The 27,488-nt window shown below is 47.1% G+C and overlaps 2 protein-coding genes across 3 annotated transcripts; both read left to right on the top strand.

The window, feature by feature from the left end:
* Window positions 1–9,535: 9,535 nt before the first annotated feature.
* NMB (neuromedin B) lies at window positions 9,536–12,585 on the top strand. Of its 2 annotated transcripts, none has more exons than XM_059915369.1 (3): window positions 9,536–9,762; window positions 10,393–10,565; window positions 12,316–12,585. In XM_059915369.1, exons 1-3 carry the CDS (start codon window positions 9,606–9,608, stop codon window positions 12,349–12,351), a joined length of 366 nt encoding a protein of 121 aa, XP_059771352.1. In that variant the 5' UTR covers window positions 9,536–9,605; the 3' UTR covers window positions 12,352–12,585. The 2 variants fall into 2 exon arrangements, with proteins under 2 accessions (XP_059771352.1, XP_059771351.1); XM_059915368.1 differs by having other exon boundaries at window positions 12,321–12,585.
* Window positions 12,586–13,466: 881 nt separating this feature from the next.
* On the top strand, window positions 13,467–27,196 carry WDR73 (WD repeat domain 73). Its single transcript, XM_059912404.1, has 8 exons — window positions 13,467–13,535; window positions 14,070–14,137; window positions 14,446–14,534; window positions 16,756–16,844; window positions 17,476–17,540; window positions 24,119–24,283; window positions 24,614–24,973; window positions 26,083–27,196. The coding sequence occupies exons 1-8, from the start codon at window positions 13,495–13,497 to the stop codon at window positions 26,316–26,318; spliced, it is 1,113 nt and encodes a 370-aa protein (XP_059768387.1). The 5' UTR covers window positions 13,467–13,494; the 3' UTR covers window positions 26,319–27,196.
* The last annotated feature ends 292 nt before the right edge of the window (window positions 27,197–27,488 follow it).

Consider the following 27,488-nt stretch of genomic DNA (forward strand, 5'->3'; position numbering starts at 1 on the left):
CCCCTTATCCCTGACTTGTGTTTGTTGGGAAAGCTTTTGATATTTGCTTTCCTGTGTTGGTTCGTAGCGCCCTTGGGGAGATACAGGCTTTGATGTGAACAATTCTTCAGCCAAGAAGGTTGTCCTAATACTAACAACTGGTTTTTGTTTGTTTGTTTTGTTTTTGTTTTTGTTTTTGTGAAGCAAAAGTAGCTGTTGATATTCGTAAGAAATCTCTTAGTCATAAAATTGATTCTTCATTAGGGGGTCTCAGATGTGTATAAACCCAGCTGGTTGCCGAGAGGTTCAGAAAATCTCACTTTGCTGTAGACTCATAACCTTTTCTACACTTGAGACGTTCTCAGCTCTTTCTACAAGATGGTAGTGAGTATTAGCATCTGGGGAGGCATGAGGAAGGTGCTGGAGGGCAAGTGTGCTACTTGTTTTCTTTAGACTCTAATTTGCCTGAACCTGTTCTTGTAGGTGACTGACTTTGCTTTTCTCTAATGCAGACTTAAAGAAGGGAAGGTTTAAAGTAGTAAAGGCAAAGCCCACCTGTGTTTTTTTCTTTTAATATTGAGACAGGGAAATAGGGAGCATGGGGTAACTCAATGTGTTTAAAGCACAAAATACTCTTAATCCTTTCTGTTCTCTTTTTGTATTAGTGTGAAATCTCAAAGTAAGCAAAATGTTGGGCTAAATGAATGGTTTCTATTATTTGTTCAACTGAGGTGGAAATCAGCCCGTACTTTAATGCTAATGGAATGAGAATAGGGACAGTTAATCTTTTGAAACCCTCCCCTGTAGAGATGGGCCATCCTAAATCCATTATCCAGGCTTTAGCCTTCAAACTTTGGGTATGGGCTTTTAATGATATCAACAGAGTATGAAACTTGGCAAATTATTGCTGGCAGGTGCTTCTTGAACCTGTCTTTGAGGCCTGTATCGTGCTTATGTTTTCTCATGAGCCAAGGAGAGTGCTGAAATGCCCCCTGCTCCCACCTCCGTGTGTGGCCGAAAATTGCTGCTTCCTCCATTTTCCCCTCCTAGTAACCTGCAGATGACGGGGTTAATTGTTCAGCCTAAATGGTGCCCTGGCTGTTTTTGTACCAGCCTTTCAGAGACTTCTCTGGGGGAGAAGCAGTGTGTGTTCTGTTGGCAAAGGTTGGGATCCCAAAGTTCTTTGTGATCCTAGCTTGCCAGAGGGTAAACATCCTTGTGCTTGTATCCTCCGCTGTCCAGATTTCTCCTCCTGTTACACTTGTTGGGAGAGAAATGTTAATATTTTCCTCACTTGCATATTTTCACACCCAGTTTTGTAAAATTACTGTTTTTCCTCCTTTGCTGGATGCTCTAGTTTGAAGCAACAGCTAAATTCTCTGAAAAGTAACCAGATCATTTAAAAATATTTCAATCACTCTAATAGCCAAAAATAAAAAGATTATTTGTGGAGAGAGGTACTGTGTTCCCAGTTTTTATATTGTCTAGTTTAGTGCTAAAATATAAGACTTAAAACTGGGAGATTTTATTAGTAAATATAATGTGGTGTTTGTTTGCGGGTTGTTTTTTTTTTTTGGCCATGCCATGCGGCTTGTGGGATCTTAGTTCCCAACCAGGGATTGAACCTGTGCCCCTGCAGTGGAAGTGCGGAGTCTTAACCACTGGACTGCTGGGGAAGTCCCAGTAAATATAATGTATTTCAGAGCTCTTTGGAAATGTAAGAAATGCCAGAGATGTTTAATTTGGTGTTTTAATGGAATTATAAGCTCTTTGAGATTTCACAGGGCAAGTGGGAAGTTAGGAGGGTTTAACCACTGTGAGTGAAGGGAATGGAAGAGGATGAGAATTGATAAAACTTCAAATGAGAACATAATAATGGGATTCTCTGTTGGCTGTTAGTCATCCACTCTTATTAGTCTCTATAGCTTATCTCCAAGTGCCTATCCTCAGTTATATTCTCTCTGTTCCCACTGGACACTTCCAGTTGATTGTCCTGTCTTTAAACTTAAGCTCATAGCAGTTCCTGCAAGCTTCCCCTCCAAATTTCCACTTTCCTTTGAAGGAGTATTCACCTAGATTTTTTCATTTTCCTACCATATTTAGTCACTTAAAAGCCAGCATCTACCCCTGTCATTCCATTCTCATTGCCATCACCCGAATCCAGAAACATACTCAGGGGCTCCCTGTTGCTTGTGTGACTTTATGTCCCAGTTTTCCTGTAACATGGCAGTCTGTACCTATTTTAGATCATTTCCACCTGTTAGTTCATTTTACTACCCCTTTCACCTTTAAAAAGTATCTCTTTTTGGACCATAAATTTTGTATTTACCCTACATATTACCTATGTTTGAAGTTCAAACTTTGAATTCAGCTAACATGAAGCAGCCTTGTGCTATACCACTATGTTTTCCCTTATATTATCTTACACTCTCATTTCTGCTTGTCTGAGTCTCACTTTCTTCACAAAGTAATTGTTCTTTCTCTGTCACTCAGCGTTTGCAGACTTATGCTATTTGTGTTAAGTTTGTGGATCTGGACTCAAGTTTCCTCATCAGATTGTAAGTTCCTCCAGTGCAGGAGCCCCGTTTTATAGACACCGTACTCTGTTTTCCCAGTAGCATCTAGCAGCATATACTAACTGTTCAGTATAATCATGCATTGGAACCAGAGGCAGTAACTAAGGGTAGCATTATTGTTGTGCTGTTATTCTGGAGCAGAGCATATGAATCATTAAAGTGATGTGTATTTGCCTGTTATTTAGTAAGTATCTTATCTTGGTCTTGCCAAATTTAAATCTAAAAACTTTATCTCCCTATGGTTCCATCTAAAACAGCATGTTGCCTTTCTAGAATTTTTGATGTTAACCCTGTTTTCTTCTTTTGTGTGTGTGTCCTTGGTCTCTTCCTGTGTTCTCTTTCTCAATGGGAAAAATATTGGCATTTGTCACTTTTCTTAGGGAGTCACACAGGCTTCTCAAAGAGCCTAGGCTTGGAATAAAGGCTCTGCTATCTCTGAGTGCATTTCTTGGTCATTTGCATAAGGGTGTTACCAAGTCCTAATAACTCCTCAGGTGTGGGAGCTACCCCAGGTTCTGAGGGTACCTTTGTTATGACATTTATCACTCTGTTAAGCTTCAGAAATTCTAGCTGGCTAACTGGATTGTCCTCCTTCCTCAAGATGCTCCTTAGTCGGGATGGCCTACTCAAGCTGTTTTCTGGCCAGGTATATCTTTGTCACTATTCTCCCTTACTATAACCGTAAGTAATACCAGAGAAGTTTCGGAAATAAACAAATATGACCCTTCACAGGTAATTATGATGAGTCTGGATGTAGAAAGAATTCTGTGTAACCAAGAGGTGTTAGGAACTAGAATATGCAGGGGTTATCAAAAAATAGTGAGGACATTGCCTTCCAAGTTATGTAGCATTCTAGGCCCTCAGGAATTTTCCAACCTCAGCTCCCAGCAGACCCCAGGTGCTCATACCCTTGATATTGGTCTCACTATACAGACATCCAGTCTTTGCTTATGCTAGGTCTCCCTGCCTGGAGTGCCTGCTCACTTCTCTACTTGCTAAACGCTTTCTCATTCAGGAGACATTTATTGAGCATCTACTCTGTGCCAGATTTTGGGCCAGGTTCTGGGGATACAAAGATGAGTAAGGCAGGGTCCCTCCTCTGCCAAGAACTCAGTGCCTTAATAGGGGCAACATGTAAACAAATCTTTCCACATAGGATCATAAGTGTAACGTTAGAGATTCACAGGGAGCTCAAAGAGGGGTTTTTTTTTATTCTCAAACAAGATCTCAAGTATATAGTGCTTCCTTCTCGGTGCTGCCTACTCAGTACTTTGTTCATCACCCTCAGAGTGGTTTGTCTTATTTGTGTCCTGCTCCGCAACTAGCTCCTTGAAGGCATTAAGACAGGGCCAGCCTCTAATTCATCCTTGTATATCCCTTAGTCCCTATCACAGTGCTTTTATACATTTTAGATTTATTTATACGCTGCTTTGTTCCAAAAAGGATTTGGAGTGGCTCATAAATATACATCCAGTACTATGTGATAAAATATAAAACAACTGAAGAATCTGGTGTTGAAATAAGCATGGGAGGAGAAAAGGATAAAATCGAAGGTTAGGTTAGTACCTACAAGACACATCAAAAGATTCTATTGTCTGCTGGAGGAGATCCATAGCATTGGTTCTCAACTCCTTAGGGGCTAATGTGAAGAGGGAAATAATCATTTCTATGCTTCATGGAATGGGTATAAAATGGAAATTTTTTAAAACTTGTAATGATACCCGAAGATCAAGAAATTTCTCTTCTGGGACCTCACTGCAAGGACACTGTGTAATGTTATGCAATAATCTCTATATTAATTAGCCTAATGATTTTCATAGAGCTGTTTCAGAGAATGTTCCTTTAGTATAGGTATAGTTTGGCTACTTCTGCAGAAAGCCACCTCACAAAAGATCAGCTACCCATCTAATCAGCCAGGAACCTTCAGTTAGTTTTCCTGTGGAACAGTGTTCCTTAATCTTTAAAAACTCATGCTCTTTTATAAGAAACAAAGTTTCATACCTCTTCTCCATTCTGATAAACCTCTTCTCAGGTCTGTTATATCCAACCTCTTATCCTTAGCAGCCAAGAATATTTTATCTTGCTTTTTCTTAAGTATGCATTATAAAAACATTAGTTACTCATCTCTCATATACAGTTATATTCAATATGACTTTCAAATTATAGATCCTTGTTCTACTAATCTTAGGAGTTTCTGGAATGCTACCTACTCTCCATCAAGAATCATTTCTGTAGAACCCTTACTTTAATTGGCCGGTTTATTTAGATTGCTAAGCTGGATCCCAGCTTTAATTTAAGGAGTCTAGTTAAAATAATTTGTACTCAGGACTTAGATCAGGCAAGGAAGTAAATCAGCTGGCATGAAGCTTTGATCAGAGTTGTCAGCCTGACAACTTATTTAAGCAAGAAAAGAGAGAGTGCTGTATAGAACACATTTCTTGGAATCGGTCAATAGTTGAGGTAGATACGCCAGCATTTTAGTTTATCAAACAAGTCACAATGTAATAGGCATTTTGCCAAGGCATTTTGTTGACTGTTGTGTCAACACCATGGTCTTAGCTGCTATCCAGGGAATCTTTTTTCCCTGTAATGGGCTTCAGATAAAGCAGGCTTTGCTTTTCCTAGGATCCAGCTGATAATACTGAGTACTTAGAATTTTCCAGTGCTCTGCTAAATGCTTTTGAATTTATAACAGATTTTTACTTTTTCTCCTTTAGTCCTCAGAATAACTCCGTTTTACAAAAGAGAGAAACTAGAAGTTAAGAGATTTGCCCAGGATATTCTGGTCCATGGATGGCAGAGCCAGAAGTCTTGCTTTTATCACCTCACAATGCTGGGTGTCATACCCAGTTCTTCTACCTTTGTAAAATCTAATGAGACTCTTTTATTTGGAATAAACCCCACAATTGCAAGGCCCTTGGGTATTCTTCTTTAGAAGCCCTAGGTTGTTCTTTCATGGATTTGCTCAGATTAGTAAATCTCCTAGAAATAGGGAGATTCTCAGGCAGATTTCCAAGCATTTAAACCTCTTTGGAGTTTAAAGATTATATCTTTCAGTTACTGAAATGCCCCCTGAAGTACCTGACTGTTAAACCCAAATAATCTTATGAATGCTGGGCCTGGGGCTTCTCACTTGGTTAGGTTTTCATAACTTCCCTGAGTGTCTGTGCCATTTAGCTGAGCAGCAGCTGCTTAGCTTTCTTAGCCACTGTTGGCATCGTCATCACTTTCTCAATAGATGTATCTTCTCTTTTCTTTTGAATATTGCCTTAAAAGGTTTTTTTGTATTTTGGCAGTTTAAGTTTCTGAAATAGTTCCTTATCAGTGGTTAATGTTCTGATATTCTAGCTAGTTCCTATGTGTTCCCTCTGACTTTGCAAAATTGCATCAAATATCCCTGATTCTTTTCTTCCTCTCTTAAAGATTACACTCTTCTCCTGATTCTACAGCCCCTTCCCCTTTCTGAAACTAAAGAGCAGGACCTGAGATACCCCAGGATATTTCTCTTTCTCTCCGCAACCCATACAAATGGGATCTGTGCTCAGAGGTTTGCCAGAAGAGTGATTTTACACCATCCTATTCTGAGCAGCTCTAATAGGTTTGTCATCCTTTTTTTCTAGGCTCATTTATGTCTAATTTAAATTTCTGCTTTTTGTTTTCTCTTTTGTCCTCTGTACCTTTCATGTGTTTGATGTCTACACTCTGGTTTTCTCCATTTGTTTAGTTTGTCTGCAGCTAACTTGCTTTTACTTGAGTTAACTCATCCATTAAATGGGCATAATACTAGTCTTTACTACATCAAAATAGTGTTGGTGATCAAAGGAGCATGCATGTAAGTGCTTTTGGAAAACAATAACAAAACAGATTCAGCTGTGAAAAGACATTATTTGTAATTGATTCCAATTTAATGAAATATAGCAAACAATAATATATATGTCCTTTATTTTGAGCAATTTTTAATTAAAAACATGGTGCAGTTTAAATGTTTTGTTGGTGTTGGTTATAAGAGGATTTGCCGTGTATCTTTCATCCCGTAATCATCTTTTGGGTTGTCCTTTGAATCTTCTCTACATCGTCTGTGAATGTCCTTGAATGTTGTAGAAACCTCAGAAGGTCAAGAGTGAGCTCTGGGGACTTCCCTGGTGGCGCAGTGGTTAAGAATCCGCCTGCCAATGCAGGGGACACAGGTCCGAGCCCTGGTCCGGGAAGATCCCACATGCCACAGAGCAACTAAGCCCGCGAGCTACAACTACTGAGCCTGCATGCCTAGAGCCTGTGCTCTGCAACAAAGAGAAGCCACAGCAATGAGAAGCCCGCGCACCGCAACAAAGAGTAGCCCCCGCTCGCCGCAACTAGAGAAAGCCTGCGCACAGCAACGAAGACCTAACGCAGCCAAAAAATAAATAAATAAATAAATTTGTTAAAAAGAGTGAGCTCTGAAGAGCTTCTCCATGCATGTGCATGTGATTCACTGTCATTCTTCCCGGTGGGAGAGAGGACTTGGGGAACAGGCAGTCTGCAGTTGAGATCCTCATTCTAAACTCAGCCCAGCACTCCATGAGGGATCTGACTTGGAAGTGCTGTCTTGGGCAAGCCCGCCTCTCTGCAGTGCCTGATGCTTCACATTCCTGGGACAGTGTTTGATAGTTGGCTGTGGAGCTGCTGCCCTGCTTCTTTCCCCAGGGTCCTCGGAGGCCCCTTTTTTCCTGTGCTAGGCTGACAGATAAAATGATCCTAGGGGCATCTGGGGTCATTTTCGCAGCTGTGGTTGGAGCTGCGAGTGCAGGCTATGTCAGAGGAGGCTTGCTTAAGTATAAATGAACCTGTCAGAGCAGAACCAAGGTCCCAGGGTCACCTGCAGAAGAGAGGTGAAACTCTCAGTCAGTGCCTGCTCCATCTCCCCCTTGAGAAATCTAAACCAACTTGATATTTAAATGGGAAGGTAAAACGGGAGTGGGTGTGGTTTAGGGAAAGCAGCATGTGTCCCTGATGACTCTGGGGGCGTGACAGAGTGATCTGAACAGACCCGAAGCCTGATTCCAGTGTGACTTAACCTCTGAGCCAGCTTCCAGCTATAAAATGAGGAGAGATAAACCTACCAAATAAGATTCCTTCAAGCATTTAAGTGAGGCAGCACTCAGTACCACCTCCTAATTTCTATGACCGAGGACCAGAGAAGATAGGATGGGTGCTGTGATTGATGCAGAGGAGAGGGAGGGGGTTGAAAAGGGAATGATTATTATGGGAAGGTGATAAGAGCTATATCTGTACACCATGGCTAAGCAGTGACAAGAATACAGAGAGGTGTAAATGCCAGGGTGGGAGATGAGAAGCAAGGAGATTGGGAAAAAAGCTTGTGCCGGAAATGGTGTGTCCTTGTCCTGTGTGTCGTGCTTTCTGGGAGCTCAGCATGACAACCAGCTTCTCATACACGCTTCGCCTTTTAAGATGGTGATCCACAGAGCTAGCAGGCCTTGCTGAGCTAGATATGGCAAGAGTAATAATAGCAAATACCGTTTTTGAGCCAGACTGGGGAGTAGGTTCGGTCACAGCCACACTGTGCAGTGTTTCTGAGAAGAGTCCAGGGCCCAGGGGTTGGTCAGTACCCTACTCCTCCATCATTCACTCCTTTTTTACTCTGTCTCTCTAATGAGATGGTAAACTCCTGTGAGAGCAGGGCACTATCTTTTGTGTCCCTGCCCTCCTGTGCCTGGCATAGTGCTCTGAACATTGGTGTTCAGTAAACATTTAAGCAAAAATAAATGTATTCTGGAGCACAGTGTCTTCTATTCATTAAGTGCTTCCACTGACCTAAAATTTCTTTCCAAGACAAGTCTGGACAGCTCCTTTGGAGGAGGAGAGAACTGACTTTGAGAGGGAGTCCTATAGGACTGTTGCTTCCTGCCACAAAATAATTGGGCTAAAAAATGTAAAACTATTAAAAATAGGGCAGGGCTTCCCTGGTGGCGCAGTGGTTGAGAATCTGCCTGCCAATGCAGGGGACACGGGTTCGAGCCCTGGTCTGGGAAGATCCCACATGCCGCGGAGCGACTAGGCCCATGAGCCACAATTGCTGAGCCTGCGCGTCTGGAGCCTGTGCTCCGCAACAAGAGAGGCCGCGATGGTGAGAGGCCCGCGCACCGCGATGAAGAGTGGCCCCCGCTTGCCGCAACTGGAGAAAGCCCTCGCACAGAAATGAAGACCCAACACAGCCGTAAATAAATAAATAAATAAATAAATAAATAAATAAATAAAATATATATATAGGGCAATGTGGTTTTTCCCATTTTACAATTGAAGGTGGTGAGGGTCAGTGAGGTCACACAGCTTGTATATGGACTCTTGGTCCAGTGCTCTTTTCACTCCCCTGACCCAAAGATCTGCCTCCTGGCCAACTGATAAGCCAGTCTCTCCCAAGCTGGGCGCCCATTTGTGGGGGGAGGGTGGGGGAGGGGAGGGCTCGGCCATCCATCGTTCTGCACTCCTACCCTGAGCACCTGCTGTGAGAAGGCAGAGAGCTGGGTGAACCCGGTCAGATTCCCCAGGAGGGAAGGGCCGACTGGCATTTTATGGAGCTCCTCTGGTGCCTGGCACTATGCTGGGCACTGTAACGCCTGTGTTACACAGGAGGCGTCCTCGCCCCCTTTCCTACCCTTAGAAAGAGGCTCAGAGGTGAAGGAACCGCTCGTTGGCCGAAAGCCGTTGAGAGCGGTGAGGGAGGGCCAGAGGAGCCCGCTTTGCCCAGGTCCCCAGCTTGAAGGTGGTGGGCTTGGGCCCGAACGCCCTGAGAAAGCGGTGCCCACGTGGGGTTAGAAGTGCGGCCGTGCGGGCTGTGGAGGGGGCCCCTGACCGAGACCCCCGCCCAAGGGCTGGCGCGGACAAGAGGGTCGAGGGAGGGCGGAGCACGGGCGGCAGCGAGCGCGCCGGGGGCGGGCTCTTCGGGGCAGGCTCCGCCCCCAGGGGAGCGGGTTTAAAAGGAGGGAAGGCGCTCGTCAGGGACCTGAGCCCCGGCTAAGTGCACCTGAACAGAGGCGCGGCCGGCACCCAGCCATGACCCTGCGGGCGCGGGGCGCTCGGCTGCTCGGAGGCCTTCTGCTCTTCGCTCTGCTCGCTGCCGGCGCCGCCCCGTTTAGCTGGGGTCTCCCGGAGCCCCGCAGCCGGGCCAGCAAGATCCGAGTGCACCCGCGGGGCAATCTCTGGGCCACCGGTAAGTCTTCGCGGTACGGGCAAGCGCCCCCAACCCTGCTCTGACCCCATTTTCCTTCTCTGCCCTCTCCTCAGCCATGGACACTAGTGTCCAGGCTAGAGGGGACCCTGGAACTCACCTAACAGATGGGGAACTTGAGACCCAGACCCAATGACTTGGTTAAATCACTCACCCAGCCAGTTTAAAGCAGAGCTGGGGCTGGATCCTAAATCTACCTGCCAGCCCGTGCCCCTTCTCTTAGACAAGACTCTACTGAATCTTCTAACCTCTGGTGTGTCTTCTCTCTGCACCTCCACCTTCCAGACACCTCTTGTTCTCCACTTCCTTCTCTGCCGTTTCCCGTCCCTCTTCTAAGCAGATAGCACAACTGGCAGAGTTTCTTCCTGGCCCTGGGGCATCCCACCCTCCTTCCAGCTGTACCACCCCCTCCATCCCATCTACCTGCTCAGGAAAAACTGAGGTACAGGCTTTGCCACCACCCGTGGTCTTTGTGGCTCCTGGTGACGAGGAGGAGGAAGGTTGTGTACCCTCCTGCCATGAGAACTGAAAAGTGGGAGAGATGGGGAGCTTTCCCACTGGGATAGGATCCTTGCTCCCTGACTTCCTTGTGCCTCGGCATCTCCTTTCTAGGTCACTTCATGGGCAAGAAGAGTCTGGAGCCCCCCAGCCCATCCCTATTGGGGACAGCTCCCCTCATCTCCCTGAGGGACCAGAGACTGCAGCTGAGTCATGATCTGCTCAGGATCCTCCTGCAAAAGAAAGCTCTGGGCATGAGCCTCAGCGGCCCAGCACCTCACACCCAGGTGAGCCAGGCCCCCACCTCAGGCCCGGGAGAGGCTCAGCCAGGGCTGCCCCTGGATCCAGCATTGGGCTTACGGTGTGAGTGCTCAGCCAGGGTGTGATAGGCCCACCCAAGAAAGCCAGAGATTCTAGGCTCTCCCTGTGATCTAGATCTCAAACGGAGAGGATTCTGAAGAAAGAAAGCTGACCTTCCCAGCAAACCCCATGGAACAAAAAGTAGGGGAAGACGTTCCCCTCACCCATTGCCCAGTCTAAAGTCACAGCCTGGGATTATCCAGCTTCTTCCAGCAGGACCTTCTGCTACCTCCACCCCAGTCTACACAGACTTGCCCCACCCCAGCTGTCCACCTTTGCTGTGCCCTGTATGTGCCTGTTGGGACCCTGAGGCTCAGAGAAGGGATGAAAAGAGTTAGTCAGCAGCCAAGACAGAGTCTAGACCTTCTTCACCTTGACCAGTGCTCTTCCCAGTCTCTCGTCTGCCTCAGTGACCAGTGGCAGGATTTCTCAACGCCAGCACTTGATATTCTGGGCTGGACAGTTTTCTGTTGTGGGAGCTGTCCTGTGCATTGTAGGAAGCTTAGCTGTGTCCCTCATCTCTATCCACTAGAGTATGGATAGATACTGTTAGGACAACCAAAAATGCCTCCAGACATTGCCAGAGGTCCTCTGGGGAGGGGACAGGGGAGGGAGCCAAAATCACCCTTGGTTGTAAACCACTGACCTATGGGGTTCAAGGCCCCAGAGGTGGAGCCAAGCCAGCTTTCACCTCCAGCCTGGCAGAGGGGCAGCTCCTCCATTCTCTGTTCCTGGCGCTGTCCCCATCCCACACCACCTTCCCTGGTACTTCGTTGCTATGTGAAGAAGGCAGTGTGATGTGGTAGAATGTGAGCTCTGGTGATAGCATGCTGGGCTCATAAGCTAGCTACTTAGTAGCTGTGTGACCTTAGAAATGTCATTTAACCTCTCCAAGCCTCATCTTCCTCATCCATAAAATGGGAACAATAGTGCCCCTCTCCTCATAAATGAGACCATTTGTGTCACATGCTGAGCATGATGCCTAATGCATAGAAAGCGCTTAATAAACAGGAGCTGTTGCCAGTCTGTGAGCTTCCTGGCAGCACCAGTGGCTAACTTAACTTTGTGTCCCCCACCATGCCTAGCATATAGTATGTACATTTTGAAAGAAGGGAGGGGCATTCCCTACAGAAGGTTCATCCCCAGCCCCGTGGGGAACTAAGATCCCACATGCCGCGCAGTGTGGCCAAAAAAAAAAAAAGAACCATCAGCCTCTGGAGACCTCAGATGTAAGGGCCAGGTGCTCGGGCTGGCTGAGTCTGAAGGCAGACAATGTCCCCTCCGGGGCCACTGGCTGGTCTCAAAGGCCTGAAACATGAAGACCAACTAGAGAATCTCAGAGGAAGCAGTACTTAGCCCTGGGGGGTGGGACTTCAGAAGTGAGGTCTTGGGCAGAGCTGGAGGTGGGGGAGTAAAAACACTGTCCGGCCCAGGGCCAGGCATGGTACTTGGACTTTACTTCTATGATCTCCTTTGACTGTCATGACCACTCTGTGAGGTTTAGGCTGTTATTCTGAGAAAACCACTACCCTGACCCCTCCCAGGCCCTTCAGGGAGAAAGGCACTGGGGGGCCTGCCCCTGCCTACCTCTGTGGATGCCTAGCACTTAGGAATGGCAGGATGCCCCTATCATCTGTCCCCCTGACCAGGTGAATTCCTCTGTGTGCTCCTCTTCAGTACAGGAGGGTGCTGGTGCAAATGCTGCAGAAGTGATGCCATTCATCAGGAAGACAAGATGACATGGCTTAGATTGTGCCCACCCAGGGAAGGTGCTGAATGGGACCCAGGCAGCCCCATCTGGATGTAAATCGTGGGCTCACATCTCTGTTACTCCGTTACTGTGATTTCTGGTTGGGTTGTCAGGAATATCGCCAATCAGATGCAGATGATGTCCCTGCTGTATTTCTTGCTTCCCAGTTGAAGTTGTGAATAAAACCCTGCTCTTTACATAGACTGTCTGGTCCTCTCTTTCTACCCATGTTGGAGGGGATGGGAGGGAAAGGAGACTGAAAAACCCAGTGTTCAGTGAGATGGGGCTGGCCCCAAAGAGCCCAGGACACTCCGTGGCACCAGTCTGGCACTGACTCTGGACTCCTACTCATTCACTCATTCAGGAAGCAGGTACTCAACACGTGCTGTATGCCAGGTCCTCTGCCAGGCGCTTTTCTACTCTCGCCTCTGCCACCTACCGGCAGAGGCAAGTCTCTCCTGTTTCCCACCTGTAAAAGCTCCCACCTACATACACTACACGGTAGGGCTTTGCTTACCTGATTTCATCCTCACGCCAAGCTTTGAGGGGAGTGCCCAGCACATACCAAGGAGAGAGCTGAGCTGAGATCCAGACCCGAGGTCCCCTTACTCTTTTCTCTAGCCTTGTGGGATTGCCAGTTAGCAAATAAAAGTACAGGACACCCAGTTATATTCGAATTTCAGATAAACAATGAATAATATTTTCGTATAAGATATCCTAAATATTGCATGGACATACTTAAACGAAAAAAATTATTCGTTGTTTACCTAAAATTGGAATTTAACCGGGCGTCCTGTATTTTATCTGGCCTTTTCCTCTGATCTGCAAATACCAGGTCATAAAACGAGCGTGTATTTGGTCCCTCAGGCCCCGCCCGGAACTGACATCCTGGGAATCCCTGAATTTGCGTCTTGTTTCCAGGCGAGTTTATCCGGAGAATCCCGGACCTAGCTAGCTAAGGGTACTGCATGTCCACGGCGGCGCTAGGGCACCTCTAAGGCCCCGCCCCCGGGTCAGACCAGGCCGCGCCCCACTCCTCGCGAGAGGGCCGCGCTTGCCCAGGAAGGTTCAGAGGCGGAAGTGGGGTACCGGAAGCGACAGTTGCTATGGAGCCCGCGGAGGACTGGCTGGTGGAATCCTTGCGCTTGTAAATCGTGTGGGCTTGGGACGTGGAATCCGGGCCTGGAGCTGGCTTGGGGGCGGACGGGCGTGGCGTGGAGCACGCAGGGAACTCGCGGCATGTGGGGCGGGACCTGTACGGAGGACTCCGCCTGGGCCTCGGCTCCCGCAGCTGGGAAATGGCACCTTCCTGTGTGTGCAAATTGTGTGAAGTACTAGTAGGGGCAGTGCTTGTGGAGGACAATAATAACATAAGTGACTGTTTATTTTGCGCCAGGCTCTGGTTTAAACCTTAAACAAAGATTATCTCGATTCCTCACATCAACCTTGGGGAGTCTGAGTACTCTAGGAGTTCCTTTTTACAGATGAGGACGAGGCTCGGGGAAATTGTGACTGGCCTGCTCCCAGTCACACAGGGGATGAAATGTGTAACAAGACTTGATCCCAGTTCTGCCTGATTCCAGAGCCTGGGCCCCCAACTGCCGAACCATGCTAACATCTCAGGTTCTTTAACAGCTGTAAAGTGCCATGCATCGTGTGACGTTGTGTCCCTATCATGCAGGTACCAGGATTTCCATGCATTCGACCTCTCGGGAGCCACTCGAGTCCTTGAATGGATTGGTGACAAAGGTGATATGCCCTGCCTGGCCCTGAAGAACCACTCCTCAAGCTGGAACTCAGGAGCTCAGCCCAGAGGGACCCAACCACTCTTCTGGGAGCTTGAGGGCCTCTTGGTCACTTGTAGCAATTTCATGCCCCATCAGCATTATATATCTCTTATGAAAATCTAGATCTCTTCCATCCCTCAGTACAAGGCTGCATACCAATGGCAGAAGAGTTTATCTTTGCTTTGGAAGATTTGGCAGAGTGTCTGGACCCAGCCGTGGTCCAGAATCTTTCTAGCACTTTGTCACAGCTTATTCTGCTTCTTTTTCCAGGAATCTTGGTTGCTGGCTATGAAAGCCTGAAAAAAAATGAGATTCTTCATCTGATATTACCTCTCAGACTTTCTGTAAAAGAAAACCAGGTAACTTGAAATATTTATGCTGAGTATATGTGTCTACTTCTACTCATTTATTAAATCTTTATGGAGCTCCTATTGTCTACTAAATATTGTCCTGGATACTAGAAAGAGAGAAACTGTAAGCACTGGGCCTGCCCTTATAGTCTAATAAAGGGAGGCAAACGTGCACAGAGGTAAGTTGTACAGAAAGTCCTGGGATTTACAGAGGGCTCCTAGAGCAAGAAGTCAATTATACTTTATCAATAATAGATTTAGGGGGAATTCCCTGGTGGTCCAGTGGTTAAGACACCACACTTCCACTGTAGGGGGCCTGGGTTCGATCCCTGGTCGGGGAACCAAGATCCCATAAGCTGTGCCACACGGCCGGAAAAAAAAAAATTTAGGGAGCAATTAGAGTATGAAGGGTGGTTGAAACCTTAGAATGGTTAAGATCACCTAGGATGAATATGTAGTATATAAAGAATAAGAGCAGAAGATGGCTAAAGACAGAACCTCAGGGAGAACATTTAAGAAATGGGTAGAGGAAGATGATGAACCCACAAGGAGTACTGAGAAAGAATAGTCTTTGAAGAAGGAGGAGTCTCAGAAAAGGCCAGTGACCCAGAAGCCAAGAGAAAAGAATGTGTCACGAAGAGTTGATAGCTGCCTAATGTTAGTATAAAATCACTTCAGCCTCATTGGCTAGATCAGTCCGGCCTTTATTGCCCTTGGGTAAATTGCCTTCCTAATGTTCTTGATCTTCCTCATCCCTACCCCTGAAGCTAAGTCAGGAGCTCACCAAAATTGAGCCTTGATGAGAGACCTGATTTACCTCCCACCTCACCCCTGGCTTTCCCTCTGTTCTCTTGTGGCCACCTCCTCCTCCCCTGCCTCTGGTTCCTCACGTGGAGATAGTAGAGTCTAGTGGCTAAGAGCATGGACTTCAGTTAGACAGACTTGGGTTCAGATGTATAACATAACCCCTGTGACCTTAGAAAAGTTGCTTAAGCTCCCTATGCCTTGGCTTTGTCATTTTAGAACAGGGATAATTATAGTGCCCAGGTCACAGAGTGGTTGTAAGAATTCAACATGATAGAGTAAAGCACTAAACAGGGTGGCTGACACAGTGAGCACTGGATAATTGGCAGTTGTATTTTTTTTAATTAATTAGTTTATTTATTTAATTTATTTATTTGGCTGCGTTGGGTCTTCGGTGCTGCGCTGGCTTTTTCTAGTTGCGGTGAGCGGGGCTACTCTTCGTTGCGGTGTGCGGGCTTCTCATTGCGGTAGCTTCTCTTGTTGCAGAGCATGGGCTCTAGGTGCGTGGGCTTCAGTAGTTGTGGCTCGCGGGCTCTAGAGCAGAGGCTCAATAGTTGTGCACAGGCTCAGTTGCTCTGCGGCATGTGGGATCTTCCTGGACCAGGGATCGAACCCGTGTCCCTTGCATTAGCAGGTGGATTCCTTTTTTTTTTTAAATACCATGCATTTTCTTTTTTTCTTTATTTATTTTTTAAATTTTATTTACTTTTGGTTGCTTTGGGTCTTCGTTGTGGTGCGTGGGCTTCTCGTTGCGGTGGCTTCTCTTGTTGCAGAGCATGGGCTCTAGGCACACGGGCTTCATAGTTGTGGCACGCAGACTTCAGTAGTTGTGGCACGCAGGCTCAGTAGTTGTGGCTCGCGGGCTCTAGAGCACAGGCTCAGTTGTTGTGGTGCACGGGCTTAGTTGCTACATGGCATGTGGGATCTTCCCGGACCAGGGCTCGAACCCGTGTCCCCTACATTGGCAGGCGCATTCTTAACCACTAGCAGGTGGATTCTTAACCACTGAGCCACCAGGGAAGTCCTGGCAGTTGTATTTTTATTGCTGGAAGAACCCACCTAACTTCCAGTGCGAGGTGTGGGGAGGAATGGGGCTGTGTTAGTTGGCTGATACATTCCACCTTTCTCTGTTAAGCCTCTGTGACTCCTCTAAGAAGGCTTGGAATATAACACTGTGCTGTGGTGAAAGGTTAGAAGAAAGGTTCTGGCTGTGCAGGAAAGAAAGGAAGCTATCTGTGTAGGCAGCTGAGACCAACATTTGCAAATAATAGCACCCTGAGGCCCTGCCCAGAGAAGCATCATTGCCACCTGAGCGGCTTCCGTGGCTTCCTGCTAGGCTGGGAAATGGCTCCTTACCTAGAACTTGTCTGAAACGTTCCTTTGGAGAGTGGTCCCCTATCTGATTGGCCACCTCTTTGTATTTTAGGGCTTACTCCCTGAAAGAGATTTCAAGGTACGCCATGGAGGATTTTCAGACAGATCTGTCTTTGATCTGAAGTATGTGCCAGACACCAGGTATGGTCAGCTCTGTGACCCAGACCTTCCATTCAGGATGGAGTGGCTGGAACTTTAGGGGTATCCTGTATCTTTATCACCACCCCTCCCCGTCCCGCCTCAGCACAGGGGCACATGGGAGGGCACGTGCACACACAGATCTGGAATACAAAGAAACCAGTGCTCGGTGGCTTTACAGTCCCTCACGGACCTCTTGACTATGGTAACCCACAGATTGCTGGCGTTGCTCTAGGGAATAGATATAAAGTAGAAGGGATGCTCTTAGTTTCTCAGAGAGCTGGTGGTGGGTAGTTGGGGCTAATAGCTCAGTTGGCAGAGGCCAGAGCCTCTGGGTGAGGGTTCTGTATTCAGGCTGCCTGCTGGGTCCTCTAGCACACGTCATGCCACGTGGAAGCCAGGGCTCAGTCCCACGACTCTCTGTGAGCTGTGGACCTGTCCCTAAAGGCGAACAAGCCTGCTCCTCCTCTGTTAAGTGAGGGTGACTGATCTTGAGGACCCCTCCCTGCGTAAGCTCTCCTGATACGGGGAGTGTAGGAATCCCAAGCTGAGTGGGCTGGAGAGGGAGAGGCTGAGGGCTATGTGGGTGAGCTCCCCGCTGTCTGGGCTGAGATTTCCTATCCATCCTGAATAGGTTGCTGGTGACCAGTGGCCTTCCCGGTTGTTACCTGCAGGTGTGGCAGATTGCGGAGGACAGCGGTAAGTGACTTTGACTTGGCGGGGTTGGGTTTGTAGGAAAACCTGTTACTCTCACACCCCCAATCCCTAATCTGAGCCAGTTAAGAAACAGACTCAGAGCCAGTGGGAATTAAAATGCAGTATCTACTGGGACTTCCCTGGCAGTCCAGTGGTTAAGACTGCGCTTCCACTGCAGGGGGCACGGGTTCAGTCCCTGGTCGGGGAGCTAAGATCCCACATGCCACATGGCGTGGCCAAAAAATTCTTTTAAAAATGCAGTATCTGCTTCAATGCAGCAAAGGTGAATTAGCAGCCACAGCAGTGCACACAAGCCCCAAGTGGAGCTTCCTATAGCTTGCTTCAGGAATTGAGTTTACCAGCCCAGCCAGAGGCAGAGCACCTGGTGAACTTCGGGCCTCTCCCACCCCGGGCAGGGGCAGAGCGAGGGCAGCAGGGAGGTCACCTCTCATTGCAGCCATGCTGCTCTCAGGGAGGGAAAACAGTGAGTGAGCACGAGGCTGGGCTGACCAGTCTCCCACTCAGAGATGTCACTCTGCTGCCCAACGGGAACAGGAAAGTTGGGAAAGGCGCAGGAAGCGTTAGTCCTGTTCCTCTGGAAGTCGGGGAGTTCCTTCATAGTATCCCCTCCAGCAGGAGGTTTGCGGTTCCCCTGTCAGGCAGGCACCGGAGCCTGCAGCCCTGATCCAGCCCCTGCCATCCCTCCTTGGGTTAGACCATTGCTGACCAGCGTGGAAGCGGGCCTCAGAGGCAAAGACAGCCACTCTTGGAACTGCCCCTTGGCTTGTGTGGTCCTCTGCCTCACTTGGATGCTTCCCAGAAACCGGTAGCAGCTGTTGGCTTCTCCCCAAGCTTCATTGCTGCAGGAAGGCGCTTCTGGTCCTCATTTGGTTTTTGAGGTCGCTGACCCTGTGGACTTTCCTTTGTTGTTTCTTCCTTGTCACTTGTCTGATGCTGTAGCTTCCAGGTGTGTGTATATCCTTATTTGTAGTTATGATTGTTTATTTTTTCATAATTTTATTGAAAGTCACCCATTTTAAGTATACAGTTCAGTGATTTTTTTTTTAGTAAATTTAACAAGTTGTGCAACCACCACTATAATCAGTTTTGGATATTTTCATGACCCCAGTAAGATCCATCATGCCAATTACTATTAACCCCCATGCCCACACCCTGCCCCAGGCGACCACTAATCTGCTTTCTGTCTCTATGATAGATTTGCCTTTTCTGGATATTTCATATCAATGGAATCATACAATATGTGGTCTCTTGTATCTGGCTTCGTTCACTGAGCATAGTACTTTTGAGGGCCACCATGTCATACAATGTCATAACGTGTATCAGCAGTTTGTTCCTTTTTATGGCTGAACAGTATTCCATTTATGGATGTATCACATTTGTCTATCTGTTCACCAGTTGATGGATCTGATTTTTGGTTATTAGGAATAATGCTGCTAAGAACATTCATGTACAAATCTCTGTGTGGACATATGTCTTCATATGTCTTGGATAGACATTAGGAATAAAATTGCTGGATCATGTGGTAAATTTATGTTTGATTTTTTAAGAAACTCCCAAACTCTTTTCCAAAATGGCTTCATCATTTACATTCCCACCAGCAGTGTATGAGGGTTCCTGTTTCTCCATGTCCTCACCAACATTTTATTATCTATCTTTTTTTTTTTTTTTTTTTTTTTAACTGGCAAGGATGTGGGTCAACAGTAACTTTTTTTTTTTTAATGTTACTTTTAATTAATTTATTTAATTTTGTTTTTTGGCTGTGTTGGGTCTTCGTTTCTGTGTGAGGGCTTTCTCTAGTTGTGGCAAGCGGGGGCCACTCTTCATCGCGGTGCGCGGGCCTCTCGCCATCGTGGTCTCTCTTGTTGTGGAGCACAGGTTCCAGACGCGCAGGCTCAGTAGTTGTGGCTCACGGGCCTAGTTGCTCCGTGGCATGTGGGATCTTCCCAGACCAGGGCTCGAACCCGTGTCCCCTGCACTGGCAGGCAGATTCTCAACCACTGCGCCACCAGGGAAGCCCTATCTGTCTTTTTTATTAAAGCTGTCCTAATGGATGTAAAATTGTATATTATGTGGCTTTCATTTGCAATTCCTTAATGACTAATAATGTTGAGCATCTTTTTATATGCTTATTAGCCATTCATGTATCTTTGGTAAAATGCCTATTTGAATCTTCCTAAGGGTGTTTTGTTGTTATTTTTTTTCCGCCAGCAGGCTGAGATAACATGCTGTCACAGGCCCTTTGATATTCCAGTTTCACTGTACATTTTTTTTTTTTTTTAAACTAAGACCACTTGACTGTTACTGAAATGAATAGCCCAGTTTGCTTTTTTTTTTTAAAGAAATTCACGTTCTTTTATTTATTTATTTATGACTGTGTTGAGTCTTCGTTTCTGTGTGAGGGCTTTCTCTAGTTGCGGCAAGTGGGGACCACTCTTCATCGCGGTGCGCAGGCCTCTCACCATCGCGGCCTCTCTCGTTGCGGAGCACAGGCTCCAGACGTGCAGGCTCAGTAATTGTGGCTCACGGGCCCAGTTGCTCCGTGGCATGTGGGATCTTCCCAGACCAGGGCTGGAACCCGTGTCCCCTGCATTGGCAGGCAGATTCTCAACCACTGCGCCACCAGGGAAGCCCCACTGTACATTTTAATAGATACTTGTTTGGATTAATTAACAATCTATAAGATGTAACAGTAATATTAATGAGTGTATATTATATTCCAGTCACTGTACTAATCACTTTCCATGTGTGATCTCATTAAATTCTCATGAGTCTGAGAACAAACTCTTTCCCAGAGAGGCTAACTTGTTCAAAGTCACAAAGATGGTCGCAGAACCAAGACTTAAATCTAGTCTGACTTCAGAGTCTGCTTATAACTATGCCTGGTGGTAACTATAGTTAGATAATAATAATCGATCTCAGTATAGTATGTAAGGGCTCTGAAAAAAAGGTCGTAGGGTATTTACTTACTGGCAACATAGTCTGTGCCACCATTTTGCTTAGATCTGGTTCCTGGAAGTAAGATCTACTTATGAAAGGGCACATAATAATAATAATAATTATTATTATTATTATTATTAATGTTATTTGTAGCAGTAGCTAGCATTTCATCATTCAGTCATTATTCATTGTGTGCTTCCAGTGTGCCAAGCATTGGGCAAGGTTCTGGGGATATAACAGCAAGCACTCACATAGATGTTCCATGCTTTCTTGGTGCTTACATTTTATCAAATATTTTGCCCGCTTTTTGATTGGCTGTTTTGTCTTTATTGACTTGTGAGAGTTCTTTGTACATTCTAGATACATGTTATTTATCAGATATATGTTTTGCTAATATTTTCTCCCTGTCTTTTCATTTTCTTAATAGTGTCCTTTGAAGCATAAAAGTTTTAAATTTTGATGAGGTCCGTTTTAATAATAAAACAGTGTCATATCTAAGAAATCTTTACTTAATCCATAGATTTTCCCCAGTGTTTTTTTTCCAAAAGTTTTATTGTTTTAGCTCCAACATTTAAGTCTGTGATCTCTTTAGAGTTAACTTTTGTGTATGGTAGGTATGAGGGAAGGGTCTAAGTTCATCTTTTTCATGTGAATGTCTGGTTGTCCATTTGTCAAAAAGCCTGGCCTTTCTCCACTGACCTGCGTTGGTGCCTTTGGTGAAAATCGGTTGATTGTGAATATAAGGATTTATTTCTGGACTCTCCATTCGGTTCCAGTGATCTCTATGTCGATCCTTATGTCAGTAACTTATAGTTTGGTTTTTTTAAAATTTTATTTATTTATTTATGGCTGTGTTGGGTCTTCGCTTCTGCGCGAGGGCTTTCTCTAGTTGCGGCAAGCGGGGGCCACTCCTCATCACGGTGCGTGGGCCTCTCACTGTCGTGGCCTCTCTTGTTGCGGAGCACAGGCTCCAGACGCGCAGGCTCAGTAGTTGTGGCTCACGGGCCTAGTTGCTCCGCAGCATGTGGGATCCTCCCAGACCAGGGCTCGAACCCGTGTCCCCTGCATTGGCAGGCAGATTCTCAACCACTGCGCCACCAGGGAAGCCGCCATAGTTGTTTTTTATCTTTCTCTAAAAATAGGCTGCGTGGGGCAGCAATGGTTTAAAGATGAGGGGGCGCCTTGGAGCTCTTTTGCCCTGACAGTGCCTGGGGTACCAGGTGCCATGTAGAACCTGTAGCCCCAGGCCCAGGAGAGCTAGGCCCAAGGAGACTTGCTCTGACACCCATATGAGAGTAGGAAATCAGATAGTTACCTTCCCCTGGATATTAGTGCAGAATATTCCAGAATCTGGGGAAGGCTGGCCAGCTGTTTTCCTAGACGCCTAAAAATGTAGCATTATCTTGGTGAATTTTCCAAGGTCCAGATTTGACCCACAGCTTTGGTATCTCAGAAACCTGATTCTGTCAGCACACTCAGAACAAATCTAATCTGTTATTAGGGGCAGACGCGCTCACCAGACTCACAGGACTGCTGTATAAACCAGAACGCAGATTTATTAGTTTATAATGAAAAAATAAGTATCCCTAAAAGTGGAATATTCCAGATCCTTATTCTTTTCCTATAGAAGACCTAACCTAATCAAAGCCTGCACGATAAACATAACCATAACAAGAGGAATCAGCTCCGAGGCTTCCAAATGGTGTTTTCATAAGCTGTCTTAGGCAGAGAGTATAGAACTTGTGAAGGCTTGGCTCCCCAGGCCTAGGTGCTGTCCAGGCCCCTGGAGGGAGGGCCTGTGGCCTCCCCTCTCAGCTCTGGGGCTGAGGGGTCCACTGAGAATGTCTTTAGATGGAGACATACCTAACAGCTTCAGCTGAATGTCTCCCGAAGCCTCTACTTGGAAGTTAACTTCAGTCTGGAATGGCTCTCTCTGCCGTGGACGGGCCCCAGCATTTTCTTTGCCTTTGTGGCTGAACAGCCCCCTCTCATGGCCACCACTTTTCCTTTTGACGTGGTAATATGTTAGCTCAGTACTGCAGGTCTGGAGCCATTCTGACTCCTTAAGGAGTGTGCCTACTGCAGCTCTGACCCGTTCTGTTGGTTTAATCTTCAGACAGCCTTCTTTCTTTTATTGCCCAGTTCTTGGAGGTGCCTCACTGCATCTTTTGCTTTGATTTTGTAGTAGTTTTTCTTTTCATTTGGCTAGTTGGTGTGGATTTCCTAAAGGGGGCATTTTGACACTGACAAGAGAGGGGATGAGGAGGAACCTGCATTTCTTTCCTGTTGTAACTACGGAGCACAACCCTCCAGTCAGGAGCTCTGAAGCCTTTGTCTTCCACTGCATCTTTGAAATAGGTCTTTGAAGGCTTTCCCTTGACCTCCTCCTTCCCCGCCATCAGGGGACAAATCATATCTGAGAACCACCCCTGGCTCAGAGCAGCAGGTCCTGGGGAATCTGTTCCGGGTTCCTCAGAGTCTGTGGAAAGGGAAGAGGGAGCCGCTTAAGTGGGGCCTGGGGGAGTGAGGCAAGCTGTGCTGGGCTGGTTTGAATCGCAGCCTCACTGGCACTCCCCGGAGACACATGGTCCTGAGGCTCAGCTGTTTTGTCTGCTCCGACCTCTGCGGCTCCTAGGGTAGAGCAGTTATGTTCAACAAGTCTAGACGAAGTGCACTGAGAGTCTGTGGCTTGGGGAGCAGGACTCAAGGGGCCTCTGCATCCTAGCCCAGCCTGGCCGCACCTTCTGTGACTCCTTGTATGTGAACTGTCTCCAGGGAACTGACTGCCACGTGCTCGCTTGATAAGCCGTGTTAGTGTTCCTTCTCTCATCCGTCCCTTGCTCATCCTCTTACCTATCCTCTAGAATTTAAAAATACATAGATCTCCATTTTCTTCAGAGAATGTGAAACCAAACAGTGAGCTCCCTCTTGGAGCAAGAAAATATAAAATGGAAAATATGCATCTCCCTTTAAGTAGTTTGTACAGCAAACTACTTGTTCTGAACTATGTTATAAATGGAGAATGCAGAGACGGGAACCTGTCTGCTGTCGAAGCAGACTGAGGTGAACAAAGTTAAAATTTGATTTAACCTGAGGGCAAGTATGTCTTTTTAACGTTCAGTGTAAAAAAGATGTGGACTTTCTTGCCCTGTTTATGTTTGAAGACAAAGACATCTGTGTTATAACCTTGACCTGTTAGGATTCGGCCAATTGCTTGAGGTCATGGGACATGTTTTTGAAGAAATAGTATTACTTCATGAACTCCGTTCCTGTTATTTTCAGTTAAGGTGTAAACAACATCATCGGCGTGTTCTTTCCTTTTCTCTTCCTTTATTTGTTCTCCACAAAACTATAAAAAGCCAGAATTGCTTGGGAGGTTTTGAGATGGCTGCTGTGATTCATTATCTCCCATGTGCGAAACAGTTCATAAGACAAATTATAGAGAAACTACAGTGCTTCTGACAGTTTCCAAAAAGTAAACGCAACGCACAGTGATTATGTCTCCACATCCTCTCTCGCCAGCTGTGAGCCCGTCTCCCCTGACCTTCTGGCAGGCCTTCACCATGGAATGTTTCAAACCTGCATTAACATTCTGGACTTTAGCCGCTTCCATCTTCCCCTAGATGTCATCAAGGCTGTCAGCACCATTGATGTGCGCGAGAAGGAGGGGCGTCTCTGGCCCAGGGTGGCCATCTTCTCGTCGGCGGCGCCCGGAGTCCTCCACGGGGCCAGGCTCAGCAGTCTGAAGGTGGTGGATCTGGAATCACAGAAGACCACGTACAGCTCAGGTACCGCAGCCCCTTGCCGGCTCCTCAAGCCCCACCCACCCACGCTGGAAGCCGAATCCAACCCTGTGTGCCAGCTGCTGGGGAAACGAGATGAGTGAGAGGCAAGGCCAGGCCTCGGGGGCTCCTGTTCCGGGGCGGGGAAGGCAGTCCGGGACCAGCACACAATCAGCCAGGCGGACCGTGTGAGATGAGAAGGCGGCAGGAAATGGTTCGCTCGGCTGGGGGCCGGTGGGGAGCTGCCCAGAGGAGGGGGCTTGGACCAGCCAACACCGCCAAACTGCTGGACCCATCTGACTGCAGCCACTTTTCTCCTCTCGCCCCGCCATCCAGGTGTCAGTGACGGCGAGTTGCTGAGTAGCCTGCAGGTCCTGGACGCAGACACCTTTGCTTTCTGCTGCACCTCGGGCCGCCTGGGGCTTGTCGACACCCGCCAGAAGTGGACCCCGTCAGAGAACCTCAGGCCCGGATCTGGGTCCGCTGGAGGGAGGTGGTGTGCAGAAGCTGGGGGCCGGGGCCCTGGGCCCAGCATTGCCAGCCTTGGCTCGGACGGGCAGCTCTGTCTTCTTGACCCCCGGGATCTCTGCCATCCGGTGAGCTTGGTCCAGTGCCCAGTGTCCACGCCTAGCCCTGACCCAGAGCTGCTGCGAGTGACTTGGGCTCCAGGCCTGGACAACTGCTTGGCCACTTCAGGTACTGCTGAGAGGATTTTGTGTCTGTCACTTGATCTCTCTCTTCCGGGGACTCTTGAGTGCTCAGGAAGGAGCCCATAGTCCCTTAGTAAATCTGGCCCCAGAAGTTAAAGTTGCTCACAGAAAAGCTCCAAATTAGCTCTCCAGGTTCTTCAGTGGCGGCCCTTCCACATCCTGGCTACCAGACTTCCCCACGTTGGTAGCAGGCCTTTCCTGTCCCAGCAGGAATTCAGTTCTGAGGTTGGTGGAGAGGCTGCGGATGGTAAGACACCAGGACAGCCACGGGCTGCACCAGGGAGAGGTGATAGGGTCTCAGTGGTGCCGCTCAGTCTTTTCGCTTTTAGAATTACAGCAAGCTAGCTAGGTCAGCAGGCTCCTGGGTCTGGCCCAGCAGTATCTAGTTGAATGAGGGTGTGTAATGAGGTATCTGAAAGCCGATGGAAGGATCTTCTGATGGGGGGAGAGGTTGAAAGAACAGTTGAGAGAGCAAGAGAGGGTCATTGGTTATGGCGGGATCCAGAAAGAGCAGAAGAGCAGAACCAGGCTTGGGTAGTTCTCTCTAAAGGCTTCTCTTTCCCCCATCAAGCAGGAGACAAGGCCATCTGCTGAGAGGGACTCACATGTGGAGGGATTAGAATTGGGGGCAAGTGGAAGAGGTTTGAAAAGTCTCTTAAAGCCTCCGTTTCTTGGGAAAATAATAGTACCTACTTCATACAGTTGTGAGGGTTAAAAGAGAGAATGCAAGATTAGCTTCGGGCCTGGCACGTGATACATGGACAACAGATGCTTATTGTTATATGCTCCGAGGAGTCATCAGCCGCCGACATTGACGGCAGATGTTACATGCCCTTCCGTTGGCCTTTAATTTTATTTATTTATTTATTTGGCTGTACCGCGCAGCTTGTGGGATCTTAGTTCCCCAACCAGGGATAGAACCCACGCCCTCAGCAGTGAAAGCGCAGAGTCCAAACCACTGGACCGCCAAGGAATTCCCTCAGTTGGCCTTTAAGTATCTTGTGGCTCTTTGATTCCTCATCCTCTAGCCTGTTTTGGTTCCGTAGAGCATTCAGAGATTCAGCGTCAGTGCTCTCTTTTCTTGTTTTTCCTCAGGTTTTGATGGGACGGTCCAGGTCTATGACGTCACGTCTTGGGGTGGAACGGGGCACCAAGTAGAACCTGTCTTCACTCACAAAGGTCACATCTTCCTAGACGGCAATGGGATAGACACTGCTCCACTGGTCACCACCCACACCTGGCACCCCTGCAAACCGAGGACTTTGTTGTCCGCAGCAAGTGATGCCTCTCTGCACGTATGGGACTGGGTGGACCTCCATGCTGCCTGCTGACTCCAGCATCTTTCTGCCCAGGCCCTAGGAAGCTGCTATATAGCAAGGATGTTGATTCAGGATTCAGGTGACCACAGAGCCCTGTTACCAGCTGAGTGGCCGTGGGTAAGTTAACCAGCCTCTCAGTCCCAGTTTCTTTATTTGTAGAATGAGACTGGTAATAACTACCTGGCAGGACTGTTGGGAAAGTTAGAAGTAACATATTTAAAAATAACTGGTAAGGGGACTTCCCTGGTGGCACAGTGGTAAAGACTCCGTGCTCCCAATGCAGGGGGCCCGGGTTCAGTCCCTGGTCAGGGAACTAGATCCCACATGCATGCTGCAACTAAGAGTTCGCATGTCACAACTAAGGAGCCCGTCTGCCGCAACTAAGACCCAGCACAACCAAATAAATAATAAAAATAATAATAGTAACCGGTAGGATGCATGGCACAATAAATATTTGGTAGCTACTCTTAGATCTGGGAGCCCCATTTCCCCCAAGTGTAAAATGGCAGCGTTTTACCCCTGTCTGCATTCACAATATCATGGAATCTGAAGAGCCAACGGATGTAAAGAGGTTTTGTGAACTTTTTTACAGACGTGAAAATGTATAGTGACAGATAATCATGAAAAAAGTCAACCCCAGTAGCAATGAAGGAAATAGCAATTAAAATAAGGTTATGCCATTTTTATCTACTAAATTGCCAAATTTTAAAACATTTTTGCCTTGAACAGCTGATAAAGGTTACATGGTACACAATTCAGAAGGTACAGAGGAGCAGCTTGGTTCTTTATCCCAGTTGTATGATGTACCATTGTTCAGTTGAACCATAATTTATATATCCAGGCTTCTGTTATGTGGCAATTAAAATTTTCTAATCCTTTGAAATTACAAATAGTGTGTACAACTTTTGTATCCATGAACAATATGTCTGTAGAATACATTTCTAAAATTAAAACTGCTAAGGCAGAGGATGTGAGCATTTTTCAATTTTATAAATACTGTCAAAGTGCCCTCCATAGAGATTGTGCCACTTTATGACGGCAACGATGATGATCGGTCTGATTCTCTTACCTCACCACCACTCTCCTTAGTGGCTTTTTGACCTTTGCCAGTCTGATAAATGAAAAATCATTATTTGTACTTTTAGTCTGCATTTCTCTTATGTGTGAGGTTGAGACTCTTCA

The sequence above is a fragment of the Balaenoptera ricei genome, chromosome 2 (genome assembly GCF_028023285.1).
Source record: "Balaenoptera ricei isolate mBalRic1 chromosome 2, mBalRic1.hap2, whole genome shotgun sequence".
Taxonomy (NCBI): domain Eukaryota; kingdom Metazoa; phylum Chordata; class Mammalia; order Artiodactyla; family Balaenopteridae; genus Balaenoptera; species Balaenoptera ricei.